At 40.8% G+C, this 17,827-nt stretch overlaps 1 protein-coding gene across 5 annotated transcripts; it reads right to left on the bottom strand.

Annotated features, from left to right (window-relative positions):
• Positions 1-6,161: 6,161 nt before the first annotated feature.
• PDP2 (pyruvate dehydrogenase phosphatase catalytic subunit 2) lies at positions 6,162-11,384 on the bottom strand. 5 transcript variants are annotated; one of them, XM_075040022.1, is made up of 3 exons: positions 11,324-11,377; positions 10,243-10,334; positions 6,163-8,406 (listed from the first exon to the last, which is right to left on the bottom strand). In XM_075040022.1, exon 3 carries the CDS (start codon positions 8,345-8,347, stop codon positions 6,746-6,748), a length of 1,602 nt encoding a protein of 533 aa, XP_074896123.1. In that variant the 5' UTR covers positions 8,348-8,406; positions 10,243-10,334; positions 11,324-11,377; the 3' UTR covers positions 6,163-6,745. The 5 variants fall into 5 exon arrangements, with proteins under 5 accessions (XP_074896127.1, XP_074896123.1, XP_074896125.1 ...); XM_075040024.1 differs by having other exon boundaries at positions 10,243-10,308; positions 11,324-11,344; XM_075040023.1 differs by lacking the exon at positions 11,324-11,377 and adding an exon at positions 11,030-11,185.
• Positions 11,385-17,827: the final 6,443 nt, after the last annotated feature.

Genomic DNA, 17,827 nt, shown 5'->3' with positions numbered 1-17,827 from the left:
CATCCAGTACAGGCAACTATGTCCACAAGAAAGAACTGCAGATAAAAGAAAAAAAGAAAAAAAAAAAAGAAAAAAAAAAACCAAACCAAACCAAAAAAACCCCAACCAACAACAAACACCCCAAAACCTGCACAACTAAACAAACCTGTCCTGGTTTCGGCTGGGATAGAGTTAATTTTCTTTCTAGTAGCTGGTATAGTGTTATGTCTTGGATTCAGTACCAGAAGAATGTTGATAACACACTGATGTTTTCAGTTGTTGCTAAGTAGTGTTTAGTCTAAAGTCAAGGGCTTTTCAGCTTCTTGTGCCCAGCTAGCGAGAAGGCTGGAGGGGCACAAGAATTTGGGAGGGGACACAGCCAGGACAGCTGACCCAAAGTGGCCAAAGGGGTATTCCATACCATGTGATGTCATGCCCAGTATATAAACTGGGGGGAGTTGGCCTGGGGGGGATCGCTGCTTGGGAACAAACTGGGCGTCAGCCAACAGGTGGTGAGCAATTGCATTGTGCATCACTTGTTTTGTATATTCTAATCCTTTTATTATTATTGTCATTTTATTATTATCATTATTGTTTTCTTCCTTTCTGTTCTATTAAACTGTTCTTATCTCAGCCCACAAGTTTTACCTTTTTCCTTCTGATTCTCTCCCCGTCCCACTGGGTGGAGGGGAAGTGAGTGAGCAGCTGCATGGTGCTTAGCTGCTGGCTGAGGTTAAACCATGACAAAACCAAACACTGATTTATTTCTCAGTCCCTCATCTTACTCAAGGATCCCAGCTGACAAAGAGGTTGAACCACCTCTGCGAACACCTAGACTGAAAGTAGATCCCCATCTCCTCACAGCAGCAAGCTCCTCCAGGAGCATTTCAATGTCATTTCCAGACTAGAAGTTTGTCCAAACAACCTAAGCCATAGTGTAGCCATGCAGCAGCTGCGGCCACCTGCAGCTTCTGAGCTGCACAACAGCAGGAGCTAGACACCCAGGTAAAGGTTGAACAAAGACTTCCTCAGCTTAGGAAGCATCTTTTCTTCTTGTGCAATTGAAGATTCTTCAGGAAACTCAGACAGGTGCCTCTTGGCTTCACTTTCGTGTTCTTGTACCTAGCAGTGCCAGGACAAGGAGACTGTTTTCCACACAGCTTAACCGCTTAGGGTACTCGGGCCATTAAAACTTGGTTTTGGCAAAGAATTAAAGTTAATCAAACTCTTGCTCAGATTACCCAGTTCATAAGCTGGGAGTGCTAATAAATCACATAGAATTTTTAAGATGTGTGTAGGTAACTGGTGGGGAGTTTTTCTCCATTTTCCAACAGCACCTGAAATTTATGTTACGAACACAAATGTAACAGCAAGAGAGACTTAATTCGTAACACAGCTCTCCTTTTGCAAAGATCAGATGACATCTTCTGGCCAACCTCGGTTCTGCAGGTACGAAATCAAAGATTTATTCCGTAAAGCACTGAAATGAAAATCCTTTTTGTTAAGAAAGACACCACAGAACTGTGGAGCATGAATTAATGATATAAGAGGCACCTCAAAGCAACAAAGACCATTTCAGAGAGCATGAAGGAAAGCACACTGAACAAAAATAGAAAAGAGCATGTCAAATGCTCCACCATCGGAGCTCCGAACCCCCCTGAACTGACAGTAAGATGCTGGTTTCTGATGCACTTCAGTAGGCTGCAGCCAGGAAGAACTGTTTCCACTGCTAGCATCTTTTGGCTGATTTGAGAGAAGTACGAAGTCAGAGTCTGAACCAACCCGCTCTAGAACAAGTCCTTATAGGATTGGCTCCAAAATTTCAGCAGGGAGGCATGAGAAGCATGCTTTATGATCCACTTATCTGCTGCCTAGGGTCCCAGTACCCTTTTAAGCATTGCTCGTTGGCCACATTGTTCCCCTCTCCATTATTTCTAATTCAAAAAAGCTCACCAGAAGGCAAAAAAGTACTTTTTTTTCTCTTTAAGAAAAGTGTCCAGTTGAGTTTGCTTAACCCAAATAGAAACCATAATTATGCTTCCTTTCCACAACTGCTTGGCTCCCAATCATCTTTTTCCCTCAAGTTGTTAAAGAGCTTCAGTGAAAGCATTCTGAGAGTCTCTGACAGCACAGGCTCAAAGAAGCCAGACTTGAGTAGAGACCCCACCACCTGTTAGCATGGTGCTGTAGTGCAGGCCAATGGGCCATAAAGTCTCTGAGCAGCAATTAACTAGTGCAATAAGAAATAAGACTAACTCTTACCTGACTGACAACCGCAGAGATCCAACAGTAGCAGTTTGACCTGGTTCTTCAGGATAAAGACAAATATTTAGTAAAATTTCAAGTGTTTTATTTGACAATACTACTTCTTTGAAGGTTAACCTCTCCGCAACAGATATAAAGAAGGAAAAACTTTTTTGTTTCCATGTCACACCAAGAGAAACACATGCCTTGCATTTTTACTCTTCTACTTTCTACTGAAGTATTAAGCCTGTGGTAGTACAGAGCACACACCACCAGCGCGACCAATTGATATCTGAAAAAAGCACAAGGTGTGCACAGTTCTCCTTTTAGTTCTCAGTACAATTATAGCTCTGAACAGAGAACCTCTGTTCGACTAAAACAATACCAAAAACCTCTTCCTCAAAGTTTAGACAAATATCTTCTTTTGGAAGAAAAAAAGAAAATTGTCCCAAATAATTTTCTTTTCTCTTTTACCCCCCCCCAAAAGACAAACACTTGGAATTAATGGAAATAAAATTAAGCCTCAAATACTAAGTACATGAACATTTGCCTTGCTACTGGTCTGTTGTAATTCAAGAATTTAATCAATGTTTCTATAGATATTGTATTTGTAGGGATTTTTGCATTACTTTTAAGACAATTACAACACATACTTGATGTTAATGTTACAATGATGTTTTAACTGCTGATGAACAGATATGTGCATGTAAGCCTATCAAAGTTATAATATTTTTACGTAGATTGTCAAATTAAATAAAGCACAATTTGGATATTTTGGCCAGTGAACTCGTGCTCCCTCTGCTGACTGGTTAATTTAGTGGAACCTCTAGTATCAAGATGTCCTTACTTCTATGTATTAACAATTAATTCCATTGTGGGAAAACCACAGAGCTACAAACACTCCAGCAAACTCACAATGCCTACTCAAACTATTTACTTTTACCCCAGCTTGAACATTTACGCTCTCTGACCTGGAATCTGGCATCTTTTCATAGGAGCATTCAGCAGAAAGAATGCCAGATTCCAGTACAGCAACCGAAACATTGTCTTTCATCCATTTAATAGAAATTAGTTTTAAGTGTGAAATGAATATTTTTACTTACAAAACCAGCAATCCCCATCACTACTTACAAATAAGTTACCAAAACAAACAAAAAAACCTGCCCCCCCCCCAAACTCCAAATACATTACAGAGGCCTGAATACTTAAACATAAATAAGCATCATCATTTTAACCCAAGTTGTATTTCAACCCAAGGTTTAAGTTTTAGGGAAGAAAATAATTTTTTTTTCTAGTATTTACATCAGTGCTTAGCCTCAGATGTTTTACTTAAGAGTCATAATGACCATAACACCACATTTTGAGAGACAGAATTTGAGTGACTGTGGTTTTGACTATTGCTTCTCTGGACTGCTATGGAAATAAAGAAAACAAATGCCAAGCAGAACTATCATCTAACCTAAACCAAACAGACTGCCTGCAGAGATGTTTGTTCCAACATATTTTCAATATTGCAGGACTTGCGTCTAAATGTGCTATCAAATTTTCACATCATTGTGCTTGCAGGAGCAGATTAATGCATTTAGTTCCTTCATTTAAACATTGATGATTCTCCCTCCAAGATACAAAATACTGCTTTCATTAATGCCCATTAGCTGTGTTTGCAGTTAGAGACGAAAATGTCTATGATCCAATTCAAACAGGTAGAATCATTATGTTCCTTATCACAAGTATTGGGGTAGGGTTGCTTTCACTGGCCTGCAACAAATTCCAGGGAGTATGCAGTTAAATCCGTGATCTGCAATTAAAAAGAAAAAAAAAAAACCAAAAAAAACCAACAAAACCAACAAACACCCTCCCCCCCAAACCCTCTCTAACTAGTTGTTTAATGTTATCCTTTTCCACTGTAGGATAATTACAGCATTGCACATCAAACTGAGCAAAACTAACATGAAATTAGAAATAGTACCTTTCTTACTTTCAGACATGTTCCCCAAAACAATCATTAGCAATCTGCAGTTGCAGTTACAACAACCCATGTACAATAACATATCCAGGAGTAATACTTATAATGACATAGTGCTACAATGACTCTTTCAAAAGACAACCTAGATTTCACCACTGGGTGGTGAAAAGAACAAAACAGCTTATTTTTATTTTATGACTATACTAGCTGGTTTGCTACATTACTTTTTGCAGTCGCAGGTTTGTTCTACATCAAAAGTTTTCCAGATTATCTTCATTAAAAGTGTATCACTTCATATCAGCTTTAATATGGTTTAGCCCCTTTGTCCCTTTAGCTACACTGTTAAGTAATTTCTCTATTGAGAGGTAGTCTAGAAATGCATTCTTTTACTGCTTTATGTCTAAATTTCAAGCAATGAAGCATGTAACTAATCACACAGAAGGATTTGTAAGAGCGAACAAAACAGCCCACTTAAAGCCAAAAGGGTTCAGGAATGCTGCTGAAGAGCTCTCCCCTCCTCACTCAAGTTGCCTTGTAGGTAGACCAGACCCCTCCCAAGGTTAACACAGGGCCTGACCTTCACTGCCTTTTTTCTGGCAGATGAAATCTCAAGTCTCCGCAGTACCAGCCTCAAGGATGAAGGCAGACTTTAAAGTAAGTTGAACCCAAGCAATGAGAATTTCAACAACCTCTGTAACATCTTGCACATACCTAAAGTCTTCCTGCAGCCCATCACCAAGATCTAAGCGTGAGATTTCTTGAGGCAATCCTGTTTTGTAGATATCAACGGCAACAGACCTACTTATTTTACCTGAAAAATAGGGCTACCTGCCTCCAGGTTGAATTGCTGTATGTACTCCAAAATGTGCTAGATGAAGAAAACTTAAGAGTAAATTAGTTTTCCAGAACAGAGGCTTTCTAAGGATGCCTTCAGTGATTGCAATTGTAGCACTGAATTACAGGTCAATCCTGAAGAGTCAAAAGCATGAATATTTTTTAAACACTTTTATTTTCCTTCTAACCTATCTTCAAAACAGATTTTTAAATGCCTGAAAAAGCACTGAGAATTTTCATCTGGAGGAAAAGTATACAACAAGCCCCAAACCCACAACTGCTGCCAGTTTATGCCCCAAGATCTCACCTACTTAAGATCTTGAGAAAAAAATTAAGCACTTTTTCATCTGCTAAACTGCAGAAGGATAACACTTTTATTTTAAGTGAAATTCAGGGAAAAAAAGCAGCAATATTTTTATTTGCTCTGCTGCACTCATACGAGTTCTTACTCAGTAGCAACAGCAGTAAACAGTCCTATATTCCCAGTATGCACATTCTTGTGGGCAACAGTTACTGCTGTGCGTAAACAAGGAAAAGAGTCACTAGAGAACAGCATATGTGAAATTTAAGAAAATACAGCTAATTTGCAAGCTTGGATTGGCACTCTAGAAAGCACAGAATAAAATAAAACCCTTGTAAAATACACCAAAGCATACATTTAGAGATTAGAACATATATTCGTTAGAGAAAATAACTCTGCACCTATAAGGAAAAGCTGGTATCCAAAGGCAAGAATAAGAGTAAAATAAAGATTAAACATATTTATTTTGGTGAAATATCAGCACTGTTATTTCACTCTTCTAAGTTAAATCTGAAGAGAAGGGTGTTCTCTCTTTTGCTGTATTTACATTTAGATGGATTTTTGAACTTCTGGATCTGTCAAACTTAATTTAAATTACAGTTGGTAGATTTGATGCACAGCACTTCATAGATCAATACTTAATAAAAGGGTATATTCTTTAAGCAAGTGAAACACCTAAATGCTTTAGTACTGTTAATTCCTAAACAGGGAATCGTGAAGTCCCTCGTGTGTTTGAGCTGTAAATTGTCACACAAATCCACACACAGAGTTAAGAGAATACACATTCACGCTTCAAAATAGTTGCAGAAGAAAATATGATTTTGTTTCCTAGCTTACAAAAAATAATTAGGAAAAAAAATGTCTGACAATCCCAGGGCTCTTCGAACAGCCTTCTTTAGTGTTGTCTTCGCATATACAAGGCAATTTATTAAAGTATCTGACACCGTTACACCAAATAAAGGTTCGGTAGTTTGTTTATTTATTTAATTCAGTTACAGTGCTTCAATAGGACGCTACTCATTTCACACAAGAGCATAAACTTTCTTACACTCCATGCAGCTACAGGTATTATCCATCTCTATTAAATTGTACCAGTCTCAGTGAAATTTCTCTCATTTGTTCATTTGGAAAGTTTTACCAGTGGTTCCCATGGAATCAGAACTGGGTCAGCAATCTTTAGTTCAATTACATTTCAGTAAGCTTTTATCAAAACATGTTTCTTCAGTGTGTACAGACCTGGAAACCCAGGGAACTTGCACCAAACTCACTTCTAGAAAGTTATTTTCAAGACTAGTAAGTAACAAAAAGATTTAGGAACTTCCAGACCATAACACTGGTAGCAGCTTGACTATCAGAGAAAAACAATCATGGTTTCAGTATCAAAGTTGGCTAGTGGTATAGAACAACAGCAGTTCAAGTCTCTATTCATTGTTTCTGTAGTAATTTTCAATTGTTTCTGAATTAAAATACACCACAGTAACAGTGATATCATCTCTGTACATTCTTGCAAGGTCTTCAGGCAGTGTTAGCATTGCAGCAAGTTTCTCTTGGTCCACCTCCCCATACTCATTACTTCCAATTGCATGCCTTATTAAATGAGTAGCTATGTTCTGGTCAAGTGAGGCAATGCCTCTGTTTTTCCTCTGAAGTAACAAGCTGTGCATATAACCCAAATTAACTGGTTTCTCAAAAGCCAGTTGTGGTTTCTGCACATTAAGCTCTGTAAGGTGCCCAGCAACAAGTTTTACAACCTTCTCATTACTTAGCATCTCCCATAGTCCATCCGAAGCAATAACTAGAAACTTATCCTTGCTTCTTAATTTGTGGTATGTGACTTCAGGCTCTGCAGTTAAATAAGGGGGTGTATGGTAGTTTGGAGGAACGTACTGATAAATATTTAAAGACTCAACATCACAGCTATTCTCGAGAACACTGTGTTGCAATTCTTTACTCCATTTTAATTGCACATCTCCAAAAGCTCTGGAGGGCATAAGAATCCCCAGTAATCTGTCATTCACAAATAGGGTTTTCTCCTCAGATCTAGGATGTTCTCTCTTCAGTCTTCTAATTTCAAGTTCATCAAAGGCATTGTGGTCTCGGGTCAGAGGGAGAGTAGACCACGTTCCGTCTTCTTCATGAACACCTAAAATTGCTCTGCAATCACCAGTATTTGCAACATGTAAGTGAACACCGTCAATGTGAGCTACACAGGCTGTTGCACCAGAAAAAGCTACTTGAAGGGCAATATTCCTCATCAATTCATTTTCCTGGGGAGCCTGAACTTCCAGTGATATATCCGAGTCTAACCGTTTGAATGCACATATCATGGCTTCTTCTAAACTAAATCCTGGCTCAGTGTCTAGGTCCAGTAAGTGTTGCCAGTAAACCCGGAGGTTTTCAAAATATTGTGAAGTTATTTCTCGATACTCTACATCATTTGGATGCTTGTGCCACTGCAGAATAGGCAGAACTGGTTTCATGCAGTCCACAGCAAGCTCGATCTCTTCCAAGGTTTGCCGAGACATGAGAGAAACTGCTATATAATGGAGCAGTCTCTCACTTACTGCCTGAGCACACGCAGAACCTGCATGGCCATCAAAGACTCCAAACATCATCCCTTTGGTCTGCAAGCATGTGGCTGCACTTCTGCGGTCTTCAATAGGGGTGTTGGATGCCAACTGGTTACTTTCAAACTTCAACACAGAATTTGCATTTTTACCATTCAAATCCAGTATTTTATGGGATAATTCACCTGCTCTGAGTATATCATTGATTTGTGATGGAGACAACTGGAAAGAGAAATGTTCTTCTTCGGTGGAAGTGTGTCGGAATGCTTTTTTTAAGGAGAAAGTATTATCTAAGCTGCAGCTCCCAGCAGGGTAGAGACGTGTTTTGGAGAAAACAAGCTTCCATTTTATCTTGTTTCTATTTGGGATACAGATGGAGTACAAACGTCCTTTTCCTTGTAAAACAATGCTGTTTCTTGCTGAGCTTAAGATCCAGGATGATACAGTTCTTGACATTATAAGTCACTCCACAAATAGGAGCACCTTCCTTCAGTAACACAGAATGTCCTTACAGCCTGGAATATAAGAATAGGAAAGGTATAAAACTTAGAAGGTTCACAAGAAGCTTTCTATATAGCAATACAAAAGTAAGTCTAGAGCTCACGGAAATATTCAGAACTTTTTTCTAAAAAAGACCACTATAGACAGAGGCATCTTAAAAGTGATATAATTTCCATCACTGAATTATAACCTTAGGATATGACTGCCCCTCTCCAGCTAACTCATCAGAAAAGCTACTTTTTCTTTTCCAGGCATGTTTTTCCTCATCGTGGCAAGGCTAAGAAGAAATTCCAACATTACAAAAAATGTAATTGTAAACTGTATAGTGAAAAGCCTTGTCTAACATGACACAAAACAAACAGATCCAACAAGTTAGAAAATAGGAACTTAAGTGACAGTTAATGTGCAACTTTAAAAAAGCCTGCTAGAGTACAACTCTCTTAATACACTCTAAATAACAAAACCAAGAGAAAATCAGTACTCAAACCCTCCAGAAAAACTGAAAGATGTGGCAAATTAATGGTTTATATGAATCGCCATGATCCTCACATCTAGAACAAGCTAGTCTACCTTTCCAATTCTGTTCCAGCTTGTAAGCTCGACTGTTCTTTTTTTTTTTACCTTCAAGGTCTTAACCAACCTTCACACAGGTAGGATTTTTTTGCGCCACTGAAGGCAGATTCAACTGCTGGTTAATTAATGCATTTATCAGAGCATTGAGCATTTTGATGCAGTGAAAGTTATAGCACAGTTAAATTGACAGCTTTTACAGGTTTACAATTTGGATTGTTCATTTGGAGTGCAATTAGAACAAGCAGCAGTGACGAGCTCTGCTGCCAACAGCACTAAAATCTAGTGTACCTGAACAGCTGAAATTCTTCACTTGCCATGGGGGAGGTCCGTCATATTGTCTCCTGCTTTAAATAAGGCATTCAAGCTGTGCGAAATTGCTAAGCACAACCAGATGCTTACTCCACAATAGAATTTTGCCCCATGGATTTCAAAAGGTAAATGGAGAGCAGCACTGCAAATACAATTACTCCCAAAAGATCATGCTAGCAGCCAGTTAGAACAATACAGTTTTCTGTGAGCTCTGAACCACTTTCAGGCAGCCTGTAGCACCATGTGCTCTAGGTCTCAGGCCAAAGATGCTACATACTACTGCAATATTGGTTTTTTTCAGCTGGGCAGTTCATGAGAAATAACAAGAAGCCAGCCCAGACAGTTGCATGAAAGTCTTTCAAAGAAATCAGCAGGAGCTAAAAACAAATTTGAACTATTCTAAACAAAAGGCCTACTGATACAACCCAAGGACTTTACTGAAGTCCCATTTCAAAAGCGTCACAAAACAATTCTGAAGTGTGCCACAGAAACACTGTTGGCTTAACAACAGAAAAGAGTAGACAAGCCATTCTAACAAGGACCCCACCGCTATAATTCTGGGGACCCTATGAGGACAGGCAAAGGCACAGCATAATTTTACTACTGATGTCAGGAGAGCAGATGGAAAAGGCAAGGCAATGCCAGTTCATTGCTCAAGGCTCGCCTGCAGTCTCCTGGGACACTGGCAACTCTCAACAAAACTGACACCTTTTGTTGTACCGCAGAGGGAACACAACCAAATAAAGCTAATAGGAAGACAGCTGAGTAACTCCAGCATCAGCTAAACCCAAAAAGCACCAACAGTGCAAGACAAGCCTTTGTGCTTCTTAACCTTTCCCAGGCTGTTCCCCATCCTTTTTTTTCTTCTTTCTCTTCCCACCCTTCTGAGCCACATAAGATTGAAACAATGACAATTTCATGTTCTTCACTCAAAAAGCCGATAGAAACAGCGTTTCAAACAAACTTACCCTGTTCGAATCAGCTGGCTGACAGACACAGCAAGGTGGTGGTTTTTTTCCTAGAAGCAGAGTTGCCTAATACCATTTAGACATGTGTTTGCCTAAGGTCAGGTAGTATCGATCAGTCCTGGAGCACATTTCTGAACCATCCCTACTCACTGTCCATAACTACAATTTTCACATCCTCAGGTTCCTACCCAGTCGCACTGTTACAGACTTCACTGCTTCTGCCCAGGACACCCACCTGCACCCAATAGCCACCCCAGCACAAGCCACGTTAAAACACGGTAGCAGTGCTAATAAAAGCGATGTGGTAAAGACCATTATGTAAGAGCCAATTACATAAACCTTACTCTCCCCGCCTGGCACACCTACCACTTCAGCACCAAACAGGGCACTTCCTCACCAGCTGAATTCGTGTAATCACCAAAACCCAAACTGCCCCCCTAACACAGCCTGCTCGCTGCTGGCAAGTCGGGGTACGCACTGGGGGCTCATGGAAGAGGAACGCCCGCTTTTTCCAACAGAATAACAGATATCCATTACATTCAGTTTTACGGTCCCCCACCCCACCCCATATTCCCCTCACGCACTCTCCCGACACTGCCCACACGCACCAACCCCTACCCCACCACCCCCCCAGCTCCTCACCTCCCCGGCCCCTACCCCACACCGCCCCCTCACTGACCCCACACCCCGCCCCGCGTACCCCATCACGCACAGACCCTTCCCCTCACACCCCGCCCCGCATTACCCCATGACGCGCAGACCCTGCCCCTCACACACCCCCGCGGACCTTTCCCCGCGGAGCCGCCCCACGGCCTTTCTGCCCCCGCGGCTGCCTCCTCCCGCTGCCGTCAGGGCTGCCTCGTCAAGTCAGGCCCGGCTCCGCTCCCTCTGCCCCGTGACATCGCCCCCTGCCCGGCTCAGCCGGTGCCACGGCGGAAGGGCGGGCGGCCCCCGCTCCCCCGCGCGGCTCACCCTCGCGGCGGCGGCGCCTTCTTCCCGCCTCCCCCGCCCCGCTCAGGCGGCTGCTCGCCCCCCCCGCCCCCCTCAGCCCACCCCGCGCGGCGCCCCCGGGCGCACCCACCGGCCGCAGACAGCCGCCACGCGACCCCCGCCGCCTGCAGGTTCCGGGCTGGCCGGCGCGGCGCGGGCGGTGGGAGCTGACTGACAGCCCCGCCGCCCAACCCGCGCCTCCGACGCCACGGCCGCCCTGGGCGCCCCGCCCCGAGTAACTGCCGCGGCGGGGGGCGGCGCGCGGGTTCCTGTCAGGACACGGCGGGACGGATGAAGCGCGTGGAGCCGAGCCCGGCCTCCCTCCCGCCCCCGCGCCATGTTCTCCTCAGCGCTTGCCTTGGGCCGCAGCAGCTCCTCCGCCGGCAAGCTCGGGCGCAGCCGCGGAGGGGCGAGGTAAAGCTCGCTCCGGAGCTGCCGCCAGGCCCAGGGGTGAGGAGAGGTCCCCGGGGGCGGGCATCCGGAGCCTCCCGTCACCTCAGCTACCCCGCGCTCGGTCAATGGAGCCGTGCCCTTGGCTGCCTCACGGCGCCGATGAGGTGCTGAGGGCGGGCCAGGCGACCTCGGCCCTGCGCTTCTCGGTTTCCTGCGTATTTTTAAGCAGGATAATAACGTGAGCAGCAAAAGCAAGCGGATGAGATGTGTTAGGAAAAAAAGCATCAGCAAGATGTTTTTGTTTCCCCATTAATAACGTTCAAAAACGTTATCCTCTTGAGGGAGGGTCCTTAGGATGTTTGGTTGGTTTGTGCCTTTTAAAATACAATTCTACACTCCTCTGTGCCGAGGCCACCAGCTGATGAGGCTCAAAATCCCAAAGCCCGTTTGAAAATGATAGGCCATATAAATTATGGAGAACAAAAATTAAAGCCTCATTTTGCTGGCTCCCCATTTTTTTTTTTTTCATTTCATATGTCTGCTTGTTTCAGTTAAAATTTCTACTGAGTGGTTTTATACCATGTAACAAGACAAGAAATTGGCCCCAAATGCATGGTGGTTAATAAGTAGTTACTGCATATAATGGATTGGTTACTAAGTACTCCTTGCTTTAACCTGTAATAGCGATTTTGCAAAAACCGAGTTGACACGTCACAAGAGGCTTTCATATTACCCGTGCATTTTTTTATTCTCCTGGCTTCTTATACTGAAGCATTTTTCATTTAAATAATGTGTTGCAGGTATCATAGATGAGATAAATGTGTTCCCAGGTTATCTGAAGTGGAAGGATGTGCAATCGTCTTCGTGAGTCTGACCTTTCATTTGTTTCTTGTTTTATTAATATAATGAAACAGAGTTTCATGCCAAATAAAATATTTTAGCACACATGAAAGAATTATCTTAAGTTTGACATAATTATTTTATTTGTCTGGCAAATATGCTGAACTGAAAGAGGTCACCCACAGCAGGCCTCACCTGCATCTCTCTGCTTTGGTCCACTGCTCAGGTATACTAACAGTAGTTTCTGGGTCTCAAGGCACTCTTCATTCTGACCTACCAATTTTGTTCAGCTTCAGTACTGTTTACAGCAGTGATAAAACCTCATACAGCAGCCTGAAAGCTAACTTGACTGCTCTGAGTCTCCTGTCTTCCTAGCATGTTTAAATGGTTCTCTTCAGCTGAAAGCTATTACTTATTGCTCACATGTTCATACAGTAATAGTAATTTAGAAAATGTGGAAATGAAGGTGAAACAATTAAAAGTCCTGCAGAAGATGGTGTTGCTTTCATTCCATATTTTCTAAGCACAAGAAGGAATACCATATTGAAGGCTTCCAAGAAACTTAATGGTTTTCAGTGTTAATATCCAGTACTTGACAGGACTGGATATTAAGTTGAATTGAGATTTAGATTCTGCTTTGCAGTGTTTGGTTATGCTGATGAACCACAGTGATATACAATTAAAGTTAAAAAAAGTAGCACTGCTACTCTTTGATATGATTTGAGGAAAGAAACAGTATTGCTCAGGCTTGCAGTATTTTTGCCTTCAGGAATATCTAATTAAAATGGCAAATTTCTGTGGCAACAGTGGTTTGGTTGCCATAGTGCTCCATCTTCTTGATTTGCACTGAAAAATTTATAACTCAGGTTTCTTTAAATAAAACTAAGATTATTTTTTTATTATTATTTTATTTTTTTACTTCCCTGTTTAGAGGTGAGCTAACGTTCAGTATCAAATGTCTTGTGCCAGGAGAAACTTCCTACCAGTATTTAAAAGCAAATGAGTCTAATTCCAGGGGCATTGTATTAAGGTCCAGTGACAGGTTAAAATGTAGCAAATGCTATATTTAGATTTTTTCAGGGTATAATTTTATCTGTTGACTTGTACAGTCAGCAGCTCTGATTTTCTTTGCAAACACATTTTTGTGCTCATTTTTATGTTGCTTGTTTAGGCCATGATCCAGCTCCTAAGAAAGTCAATGACAGTTTCAGCAGACTTCAGTAGGTTTCAGATAAAGTGAAATGTTTATTTGAGCCTAAAAGGTCCATTTGAGAAAGGCCATTGGATGAAACAGGTTGCAATGAGGCCACTCAAGCACATGGCATCTTTACTTCTGACCTGAAGTTACTATCTCAGGAGTTGCTAAGTAGACAAATCCTGCCAGGTACTTGAGACAGGAGTACATCGATTAAGTTAGTTCAGCCAACTTATATGTTTGTATGAATGGAGAAGTGTGAGACTATGAAAAAGACTTAATTAGTTTCACTGTATGTTCAATTTGATGTAATTACTGGATGCTGTTTAGAGATATAGTCCTATTCTCTCCCAGAACCCAGCTCTTCTGTCATATTTAGCTATCACATGACCATACAGTAAGTCAGGCTGTCGTCAAATCTGACAAAATAATAATTTTTCAGGGGGAGTTGTAATCCAGCTTCCTGCATGGCAGTGTGATTGTTAGATCAAATGTAGGAAAAGAAGACGAATGTGGAGTGGGGAGGGGTACTGCTCCTTCTGGTATCAGTTAGTTTGAATGAATGACACTTGAACCCATATCCTTAGGCTGCATGTTTCTGGATATGGGGTACAAAGAATGGAAAAGCTAGTGCTTCCTTCTTCTCCTGTGGTGTATCTCAGCAAACTTTTGGAGTTATGACATCACTTACTGGATGCTTATTGGAGAATTAGGGTTCCAAGACTGAAGGAAGGGGAGATATATTTTGGTAAGCGCTTTGGGGGATTACCAAAATATTAACAAATTGCTTTATTTCTGCTTATATTGCATACCTCCCATTGCATAGAGACTTGAAATAAGCCTGGGTTTACCGTTTTGTGATCTTTTATGACTTGATTTCATTTTTGATTCTATGATGATCTTAATATTAAGGCAAAAATTACTGTTATTATTCAGTATCTTAGCCATATTAAGTTTCTTAGCAAAGCATTAAGAATGATCTGAGGAGAATAATTAGCTCAAAATTAAATTACAATATACTGAAGATGCTGATGCCATCAGAGAAACAATTGCATTTGTTCTACTTCATCAATTCCCAAAATCTGTTTACAAAGACAGAAGTAAATGACTTTGTGCAGCCTTTGCAAAGCGGATATATTTCAGCAAAGCAGATATATTTCAGCAGCCTGGTCTGAAATTTAAATGTTTGTTCCAAAAAATTAATGAAGTATAATTGAAGATGCACAATCTTATATAGCTGGAGTAATTCAAGTAAGTTAATACAGAAGTACCTACCTGAATTATTCAGTGGTAACAGAGAATATTTGCACAGTGAGGATTTTCATACACAGGACTGGAGGTAGATAATGGCAAAACCAATAAGAAAAGCTGACTTCTTGGGAGACAGTGTGGGGAGGTGTCCCACAGATTGTAAAATTTGCTTGAGGGTTTTAGCACCTAGTATTCTGCTTTGAAAAGATCAGCAGCCAGCTCAGCTCTGGGAACATCTATGTTGCTGAAAGAATTGTAGTTAACTGAAGTTCAGATAACTGTGGTTCCATAGTAACTAGACTCCTAACAGCACTATATGACCCTTTCTCTCTAAAAATCCAACACTATCTAGAAGAACTGAAAAATACAGGAGGCAAAATACATCATATATATGCATCGCTGCAAAATGGCACATGAAAGTCTTCTTGGTATAGCTTTGACAATTTGGGATAATGGGGTCTTTAGTTGAAGTTAAGAAATAGCCAGAATGTATCTAGGAGATGGAAGAACAGCCATTTCTAATTTTTCATGTCCTTTTATAAAAGGAGGCTAATTCTGTGACTAACTGGACAGGGAAAATTAAAGTTTTCCATCTGACTTTCCTTACACTGCTACTACACTCTTTGGCATTTCCTTTATTCCCATGGAACATTACTTTTTTTTCCTCCCCTTGTTTGTTTGGGCAACTGGCTGTGGCTAATTTGGTGCAATATATACAGCTTCTGCTTCCAGAAGCTGCAAACAGATGTCCATCAGTTACTGCTGCCTTCACAGCAGGTGCCACGATGGATTACTTTCCACTAACTAATTGATATTCATGAAAGGTGTGGCACTTCTAGTGCTTTGTAAACATTTCTTGTTATGGGGACACATGAAGAACAGAACCATCAAATAAGCCTGATGTTCCTAAGGAAGCAAGTTAAAAATCAGAATCATATTTCTAATAAATAACTAATTTTTTCCCAAAAAGCTGACTAGTAACAAACACAATTTGAATAAAAAAAAAATAGTTTACTAGAAGTTTTCCTGAAGTGGAGAGAAAGACTTAGTCTAGTGATACACATTAGAAAATAGCCATAGCTCCAAACCCTTTGGAAACTTGTGAATAACCATCATGCAAAGGAAGGTAGGTCCTTTGAATGAATTGAATCTCTGATCCATCTTGGAGAATACAGATTGAGTCGGAACTTGCCTTTACACAAAAAGCACAACAGTCTAGCTAACCAGCTTTTTGAAAGAAAACTAATACAATGCCAGTCCACAAAACACTTGGATACTTTCCTGCTGAGAGCCTTTAAAAATGTCAGCTGTTTACTCTATGTATTTTGCCCTGTGAATAGTGACATACATTTCATTTGCTGTATATCATAGTTTGACTCTTCACAAAAGGTAAATTAGCACCTTAGATGCAGAGATCCCTTCTTATAAACAAAAAAAACCCAAACATGAATGAGACTGGGAAAAATAAATTTCCTCTAGGTCTGTTAAAGCAATTGCATTTTCCTAGTTTGGTTGCAGCAGATTCCAGTCTTTGACCTTCCTGTATAATCTAAAACAAATACTCAAATGCTAGGAAAGAAAACAAGCTGCAAGAAATGTCAATGAACAGAGGTAAACACAATGAACAACTGTAGGAAAAATGCCATTCCAACTCTCCAACTTCATTTAACCTCTGCTGTTACAGCAGAGGCTAAGCAGTGTGTCTATATATGAAGTTGAAGAGGTTAAACTGAAGATTATGAAGTTAATGTAATTGGACTGGTGCAAAGGCCTATCTAGTTGCTGTAATTGGATCTGAACTCCACATATATAATTTTTACCAGCCATTGCTTACAAAATGGTTCAAGTTAAACTGAAATACATGTTCAGTTAAGGTTCTTACCACTGTAAAAGTGAGTTTAAATTTCTTGAGGACAGCTTACAAGTGCAGGAGAGTCTTCTGGCTTGGTATGAAGTGTTCATGTGTAGAAAAGTAATTATACTCCTTTCCTCCCCCTCCTCCTTCCACTTTCTTCCCCTCCAACAGATGAACAGGCTGAGTTGACTCCTGAATTGCTGCATTTCATGTTCCACTACACTAATGTGAAATGAAGTGAAATGACGGTTTGCATTACTATATTGCTGTTCACAACCTAGAGTGAGGGGCTGAAATTTTACTAAAATTCAAATGTAATGCAAGTAGTGGTATAAATGGAACATCAGAGGTATAAACATTCTCTGCCTTACAGCTGTGCAAACTGGAAATAGTTCTGTTAAAGTCAGTCAGGTTTCATCACTATACTGTAGTTTCCTCAGGGTGAGAAAAAAATTGAGACCCTAGCTCTTGCATGCAGCATAGAGCAATGTGCTTTGATACACAGTGTCTTTACTAAATGGACACTTTTGCAGGCCGAAGGAATTCAGAGAGGAAACCAGCTAATCTGAGGTATAAGATAACATCTCCTTTTTTTCAGGCTTATCTCTGCTTTTTTCCTGAAATGCTCCCTTTTTTATCTTTCTGACCTTTGAACACCACCAAAAGCACCATCTGGTGACAAGGTACCTTGCAACACTTTTCCTCTAATGCTTATATTTGGGTTAATTCACACTCATCATGAAATTTATCATTATAAATCACTGCTAGGTCATACCAACTATATCACTGAAACTGCCTAAAAATCTTTCTGTTTGTAGAGGATGGGGAAAAAAACCCCTAAGTTGAACCTTAACTTTAGCTGTTAAAGTTAAAAAGTTAAAAGTTAAGATAGCATGCGGTTTACCAGGCAGAGGATATCTCCACTCTATCAGTGAAAAGAGGAACAAAAAATTGTAACTGATTTATTGAGTTTCTTTTGTAAGATTGATTCTTATCTGATAAAGGAGTTTCAAGGACTGTGTATGTAGAGCCAGCACAGGGATTTCCATTACACTCACCCA

Source organism: Buteo buteo, chromosome 11 (genome assembly GCF_964188355.1).
Source record: "Buteo buteo chromosome 11, bButBut1.hap1.1, whole genome shotgun sequence".
In the NCBI taxonomy this organism is placed as follows: Eukaryota; Metazoa; Chordata; class Aves; order Accipitriformes; family Accipitridae; genus Buteo; species Buteo buteo.
This window is presented reverse-complemented; position numbering and strand designations above follow the sequence as displayed.